The sequence below is a fragment of the Pelophylax lessonae genome (genome assembly GCF_965119305.1).
Source record: "Pelophylax lessonae genome assembly, chromosome: 11".
NCBI classification, from domain to species: domain Eukaryota; kingdom Metazoa; phylum Chordata; class Amphibia; order Anura; family Ranidae; genus Pelophylax; species Pelophylax lessonae.
The window spans coordinates 27,974,461-27,982,603 of NC_138778.1; the positions used below are offsets into that span (position 1 = coordinate 27,974,461).

The following is an 8,143-nucleotide window of genomic DNA, read 5'->3' on the forward strand; positions in this document are numbered from 1 at the left end:
CTATGTCGGCAATCTCCTGCTGACATCTCTGGGTGGTGGCTCTGGAGAGAGCAGACAGGGCGTCTTTTCCTTTGATGTCGCACTTTGGGATGAAAACGCGATCCGTGGGGTGAGGTCCTTCTACGCTGCCGGTATCGCCGTCTCTGGTTAGGTTGTGCCACGTTTCCTGGGGGACATGAAGACGGGTGCTCAGCTTGGATCTTGGATTAGCCTCTCTTGCCACTCTGGCTACCTCACTGCCTGATCTCCCTGCCTTTCCTCTTGTTTTCCAAGCCCTGCGCCCTGCAGAATTACCAGGGTCCTTGGAATGCTCTGCTTTATCTGGGCTTCTATTTTTCCTCTGCTGAGCACTCTGCAATACAAAAATCAAGTTGAAAAGAGAAAGCAGATTAGCAATGGTGGAGAGAAAAAAAAAAAAAAAAAGTCCAACTGACTCATTTTTAAAACGGTTTTATAGTTTTCTACAGAGTAGAGAATGATTGGAACTCCTATCAGGATTATTTTTGATGTCTGTGTCCCATCGGGGAGAATTCCTGTCACATTCTGCCCCGCAGACATAACGGAGTGAAGTAAGTTGTCCAAAGTGAGGTAAATCCCCTCCAAGGCTATGTTTAGATGTGTGGCTAACATTGCCACACCCCTGAAAATAAATCCACAGTGGATCACTTTTCAGTGGCATTTGACAGGCACCTACCCCCACCACCTGTTTTAACTCTGCAAATGCCGCACCACCTCACCGCAACTTCAGTTGCAGGGCGGTTGCGGCACAGCCCCATGTATTTAAAATACATTCAGTGGTGGTACTGCCTGCCGGACACACCAGGGGGTGCAATTTTCGCTGCAGCTGCATAGTCATGGCACATCCACACCCCCATCTGCCTGCCTTTGAAGCTTAAGAGGGGCGATAACAATGCAGCTCAGGCGCCCATTTTTAAGCAACCTTAACACCTTCACGCCGACCGTACCTCAAATATGCGGCCCCACTGGACTGGGTTGGAGAGCAGGCTGAGTTTGAAGCATAGCCAGAAAACTAACCACACTATGATCTCATGCTTGGTGTGGTCAGTTTTTAAAAGGAAATCAGGGACTGGCATAATTACGGGAAAGATTTTTGTCATTTTTATTTATTTTTTTATTTTTACTAGTAATGGCGGCAATCTGCGTTCTTTTGCGGGACTGTGACATTTGCGGCGGACAGATCGGAACCCCTGACTGACACTTTTGGGGGGACCAGTGACATTACTACAGTAATCAGTGCTAAAAATATGCACTGTTACTGTAATAACACTGGCAGGGAAGGGGTTAACACAGTAAGTGATCAAGGGGTTAAATGTGTACCTAGGGGCGTGTTTCTAACTGTATGGGGGCGTGGCTTGTGAAATGATCATAGAGACCTGTGATCCTATATAGAAGGATCACAGGAGCTCTGATCATTCCACAGAGAAGAACGGTCAGATGTGTTTACAACAGCCGACCGTTCTTCTCTCTCAGCGGGGAGCGATCGTGGGTGTCAGGCGGCAATCAGAGCCACCTGCCCCGTGCACCAGGATACCCGCTGACTAGTGGGCGGGGGAGCGCGGCGCGCGCTCGCCACCAAGCTGCAGGCGCGCGACCGACGTATACCTACGGCGGTTCATGCACGAGAGGCAGCCTGCCGCAGTATGACTGCTGCGGGCGGTCGTTAAGCGGTTAAAAAGGGATTTTAAAAAATCACTAAATTAGAGATCCTTAAAGTGGAGTCCCACCCAAACGTGGAACTTCCGCTGATCTGCTTCCTCCCCTGATTTTGAAAGGTACCCTTCCCCACTTGCAGGAGACAGCGCCGTGGGGCTGTCCCTTAAAAGATTGGGCCCCCTCCTCCTTCCCCCGTCGGGCCAATTAGAAAGCTCAGCGGGCTTCGCACATGCGCAGTAGGGAATCGGCTGTTCATTTCTAACCGGTTGCCGACTGCGCACAGTATATTTACTGCGGCAGTCAGCCCTGGCCAGGCAGAGTGACGTAGATCTACATCACTCGCCTGTCACTGGCATTTGAGCCAATAGCGGGCGAGCGTGCGCCTGCTGAGGCGCGCGCCCGCTTCGGCTCGTTCAGGGAGGAGTGCGGGAGTGTGACCGGCGGACCCAATGTCCGCCGGTCACATGGCGATCGTTGGTAGAGCGGGAGAAAGGCAGAGCGGCTTATGTAAACAAGCCGCCTGTCATTCTCCCCTGTGTAAAAATGGAGATCAGACGGTTCTACTATGTAGAACCGTTGATCGCTGTTTTTACACCAGTAGCCATGTCCCACTACAGTTAGAAGCACGCCCCTAGGACACACTTAACCCCTCCCTGTCCAATACAGTTAACCCCTTCCCTGCCAGTGTCATTTTTACAGTAACAGTGCATATGTATAGCACTGGTAACTGTAGAAATGTCACTGGTACCCCCAAAAGTGTCAAAAATGTCAGTCAATTACGCGTTAAAAAAAAAAAACACCAAAAATGACAAAAATCTTTCATTTTATTAGTAAACGCGATAACTTTTGCGCAAACCAATCAAAATACGCTTTTTGCGATTTTTTTTTACAAAACATATGTAGCATAAAACAAATTGGCCGAAAATGTTAAAAAATTTTGATTTTTACATTTTTTTGGGGGGGAATTTCATATAAAAAAAAGTGAAAATATTGTTATTTTTGCAAAAATTACGCTCTTTTTGTGTTTAAAGCGCGTGGTCAAAAAAAAAAAATCACACAGGTGATCAAATAGCACCAAAAGAAAGCTCTGTTTGTGGGAAAAAAAAAAAGACTACAAATTCGTTTAGGTACAGCGTCGCACGGCCGCGCAATTGTCCGTTAAAGTCACGCAGTAAAAAAAAAAAAAAAAACCCCTGGTCAGGAAGGGGGTAAAATCTTCCGGGGCTTAAATGGCTAAAGGCTTCACTGACGGGTTTTCCTACAATGAATGGTGGACGCAGCACCCGGCAGCTGATCCGAAAATCGGCTGGGGTGCCGACATTGCGGGCTCCCTGGACAGGTAAGTGTCCCAATATTAAAAGTCAGCAGCTAAAGTATGTGTAGCTGCTGACTTCATTTTTTTTTTTTTTTTTTGTGTGAAATAAAGGGGAGCTTCAGCCCCCCCCCCACTATAAAAATTAAAAGTCAGCAGCTACAAATACTGTAGCTGCCGACTTTTAATATTAGGACACTTACCTGTCCAGGGATTCAGCAATGTCGGCACCCCAGCAGATTTTTAAATCGGCTCTCGGCTGCTGTTGCCGCAAATTCCTTGTAGGGAAAACCGTCAGTAAACCGCGGCACAAAAAAAAAAAAAGTGCATTTATTTTGAAGCCTGCAAAGCATTGCACCAGTGATGAGCAGATTGCTGGTGCCATGCAGGTCTCCTGCAGATTTGTTAGTGTATCTGTGTGCCCTGACACTGTCAGGAAGAAACAAACTACCACAGAACTTCGGGTAGTGCTGTCACAGGGAAGGGGGGTAAATTGGGCAGCGCCTGCAGCATTGTGAACATGTCCTAAAAACGGGTGTAACCTATAACATGTTCCCAAAGGTGAAATTCTATTTGGAAACAGAACAAAGTGTCTTTTTTTTTTTTTTTTTTTAAAGCCAGCAGCTACAGTATTTGTATCTGCTGACTTCATTCTTTGCCAACACCCTGAAGATCCTCTAAGTACACCGGTGTGAACATTACACGGCTTTATAATGAGGCTGCACACACAGGGTTTGATTACGGGCTAATTTACACTATGCGCAGAGACAGACATTTTAGAATGCAGTAAAACATCTGTCACAGCAAGGACCCACAGGGGACAATTGCTTCCTGTGTCCCATTCAATGTAGCCTAGGGCTGTGCTGTAACAACATGCAGACATGCTACATTTTATCGCAGCGCACCCTGCCGAATCGCATGGCACTGTACAGAAGTGCAGCGCATCATGCTGTTGTACATTGCCATGAAGGAAATGTATGTTTTGTACTAGGGATCGACCGATACATTGAGGGCTGATCTGCACTTTCCCCCATATATCGGAATTAGCCCCTGAGGTTACCGATATATTGCCGATATTTCGGGAAAGTGCTTGTACCGGAGTGAGGCCTGAACTGACATATAGGCAAGTCGGTTCGCAGGAGCGCTCCTGGGGGCGCATCCCCTTCAGGCAGCAGGGAAGCCGATCCAAGGGGCTTGGGGCCACAATTGTTGTAAACACAGCAGACCCGGCGTTCTCTCTGGAATGAACACAGAGCGACTGTGATCCTTCTATATAGGATCACAGGTCTCTATGTTTCTTCCACAAGTCCACCCCCCACAGTTAGAAAGCACCTTCTAGGCTCACATGTAACCCTTTGATCCCCCCTGGGTTAACCCCTTCCCTGCCAGTGTCATTATTACAGTAACAGTGAATATGTTTAGCACTGATTACTGTAGTAATGTCACTGGTCCCCCCAAAAGTGTCAAAAATGTCAGTTAGGGGTCCGATCTGTCCTCCGCAATGTCGCAGTCCAGCAAAAAAAAAAAAAAAAAAAAAAATCTATCTATCTATCTATCTATCTATCTATATATATATCTCTATCATACACATTATATATATATATATATATATATATATATATATATATATATATATATATATATGCAAAAACTATTGTACTTTTGTGCAAAGCAATCAAAATACGTCTATTGGGATTTTTTTTTTTTTTTTTACACGTATGTAGAAAACAAATTGGCTTAAAATTATGAAAAATTTAGATTTTTTTATTGGGAATGATATATAGCAGTAAATATATATTTATTTATTTTTTTTTTCCCAGAATTGTTGCTATCTTTTTGGTTTATAGCACAAAAAACAAAAAAAAAATAAAAAAAAAAAATAGGTGATCAAACACCACCAAAAAAAAAAAAAATCTCTATTTGTGGGGCAAAAAGACATCAATTTTATTTGGGTACAGCGTCACACGACTGCGCAATTGTCCGCTAAAATAAGGCAGTGCCGAATGGCCAGGTCATTAAGGGGGCAAATCCTTCCGGAGCTGAAGTGGTTAAAGTCGTTGTAAAGTCAGAAGGTTTTATATCCTAATACAGTCTATGCATTAAGATAAAAAGCCTTCCATGTGTAGCAGCCTCCCCAGCACACATAATACTTACCTGTGCACCCTCTCTTTCCAGCAATGTCTACAAGTGCCTCAGCCACCTAGGACTCTCTCTCCTGATTGGCTGAGACACAGCAGCGGCGCCATTGGCTCCCACTGCTGGAAATCAAACTCAGTTAGCCAGTCAGGAGAGAGAGGGGGCGGGGACGAACTGCAGCTCAATGTCTGAATGGACACAAGGAGCTGCAGCTCTGCTCTGGTGCCCCCATAGCAAGCTGCCTGCTGTGGGGGCACTCGATAGGAGGGAGGGGCCAGGAGTGTCAGAGAGGAACCCGAGAAGAGGAGGATCCGGGCTGCCCTGTGCAAAACCAACAGCACAGAGGAGGTAAGTATAACATGTTTGTTATTATATTATAAAATCATAAGCTGTAGGCAGTCTGGTAAGGTTGTATACACGGTGCTACTGCAATTTTTTGTAGCAAACCTAGGATCTAGGATGGTGGCACAATAGCCAAATGCTGGGCTTGCAGGTCAATGAAAAACCCTTTTTCAGCTGTTGAAGTAATACTGAACGCCTGGCATGTTTTGGAAGCGTTCAGCGCCTGTTTATTGAAGCGTTCACTTCCCCTTCTGGAGAAAATAAATAAATGAAAACCAGAAGTGGCATTTGGACAGCGCTTATTATTGCAACATAAATGTTGTGAATTGGCCTCCAATGTGGGTAACGCCTATACAGCCGAGTGTCTGTTACTTTGCTGCATCTCCAGCCCCATGTGAAAGAATATTACCAATAATATTTACAGTAATGTGTCTCTAAGGGTCTATTCACCCCTCCGCACCCCCTAAAACACCTCAAACTACACCAGAGGGCTCCTTTACCTTTGCAGTTTGGGGGGGGGGGGGCAGTAAAAATCCAATGATGAAGCTGTGTTTTTACCACCCCTCAACTGCTCACTGTTTAGCAGGGAAGGCACACATGCTTTGCTGCAGGAATTATACTTCTATTGTGTTTTTCAGGGATTGCCATTCATTCAAGTGACCAGGGCCACCCTGCAACTCCTCCCCCACCGCCTGTCAAATGCCCTCCGAAAAGCAACATGAAAGCGGATCACATGTAAGCAAGAAAATGACCCCAGAGCAGGAGGAAGAGCGCACCGTTATTCCATGGATATTTCCTCTGCCTCCCAGCAAACAAATTCTGAAGATTTGATAGTAAGAGCGTTTCCTCCATATTGATGAATGGATGGAGGAGACAAGGAACCGGTATTACCAGTGCAGAGCTTCTGGGGAAGGAAAATAAATCTCCCCAACGAGACAAAGACAGCAAAAAGTAAACTGACCGCAATTTACCCATTCCCCACCCCCCACACACAATACCGAGGAAAGGGCTTGGCTTTATTCAAAGCTTTAAAGAGTAACTTAAAGAGAATTCCACATTTTTGGGCGTTCCCCTTTAAGTCATTGTCCCCATCTGAGGTCTCCTTACACCAGGGTCCCCCCATCAGTGTTCCCTCTTACATCAGAGCCCCAATCACAGTTCCCCCATCGGAGTCCTCCTTTACCTTATTGACCACAACAGAGTCCTCCTTACATCAATGTCCCCATCAGAGCTTCCTTCCCTTTTATATCAGAGTGCCCCCCCCATACACCAGGGTCCCCATCAGAGACCCTCTTAAATCAGAGTCCCCCCTTACACCAGGGGTCACCAACAGAACCCCCCCTCTTACATCGGGGTCCCCCTTACACCAGGTGCCACAAGATAGTCCTTACATCAATGTCCCCATCAGAGCCTCCTCCCCCCTTATATCAGTTTCCTCCTTACACTAAGGTTTCATCAAAGCCCCCCCTTACACCAGGGTGCCCATCAGGGACCCCCCTTACATCCAAGTCCCCCCCTTACATCAGGGCCCTCATCACAGTTATCCTTTACACCAGGGTCCCCATCAGAACACCCCCCCCCCCTTTACACAATGGTCCCCATCAGAGCACCCCCCCCTCCTTACACCAGGGTCCCAATCAGAGCACCCCCCCCCCCTTACACCAGGGTCTCCATCAGAACACCTCCCCCCCTTACACCAGGGTCCCCATCAGGGACCCCCCTTACATCCAAGTCCCCCCCATCAGGGACCCCCCTTACATCAGGGCCCTCATCACAGTTATCCTTTACACCAGGGTCCCCATCAGAACACCTCCCCCCCCTTACACCAGGGTCCCCATCAGAACACCTCCCCCCCCTTACACCAGGGTCCCCATCAGAACACCTCCCCCCCCTTACACCAGGGTCCCCATCAGAACACCTCCCCCCCCTTACACCAGGGTCCCCATCAGAACACCTCCCCCCCCTTACACCAGGGTCCCCATCAGAACACCTCCCCCCCCTTACACCAGGGTCCCCATCAGAACACCTCCCCCCCCTTACACCAGGGTCCCCATCAGAACACCTCCCCCCCCTTACACCAGGGTCCCCATCAGAACACCTCCCCCCCCTTACACCAGGGTCCCCATCAGAACACCTCCCCCCCCTTACACCAGGGTCCCCATCAGAACACCTCCCCCCCCTTACACCAGGGTCCCCATCAGAACACCTCCCCCCCTTACACCAGGGTCCCCATCAGAACACCTCCCCCCCTTACACCAGGGTCCCCATCAGAACACCTCCCCCCCCTTACACCAGGGTCCCCATCAGAACACCTCCCCCCCCTTACACCAGGGTCCCCATCAGAACACCTCCCCCCCTTACACCAGGGTCCCATCAGAACACCTCCCCCCCCTTACACCAGGGTCCCCATCAGAACACCTCCCCCCCCTTACACCAGGATCCCAATCAGAGCACCCCCCCTTTACACAATGGTCCTCATCACAGGACCCCCCCCCCCCCCTTACACCAGGGTCCCCGTCAGATGTGGTGAAGGTTGAAGTGAGACAGCAGAGACTCAATCTGTGTACATAAAGGAGATCCCCGCTGTGTATTGGATATACAGACCATGTAGGGGGCTGAATGTGGCCCATGGCACCCCAGGGAAGCCAATCTAACACTCCCCTCCCCCCAGACTGGTAA

The 8,143-nt window shown here is 48.3% G+C and overlaps 1 protein-coding gene across 3 annotated transcripts in view; it reads right to left on the reverse strand.

The window, feature by feature from the left end:
- The window catches only part of XYLT2 (xylosyltransferase 2), a 35,083-nt gene that overhangs the window by 26,256 nt on the left and 684 nt on the right, over positions 1-8,143 (reverse strand). For 2 of the 3 annotated variants that reach the window (XM_082272010.1, XM_082272009.1), the window contains exon 2: positions 1-352. This exon is cut by the window's left edge and continues 63 nt beyond it. In XM_082272010.1, coding sequence (XP_082128136.1) covers positions 1-352 — 352 coding nt within the window. The remainder of the gene's footprint in view (positions 353-8,143) is intronic. The other variant, XM_082272011.1, reaches the window with a different exon arrangement.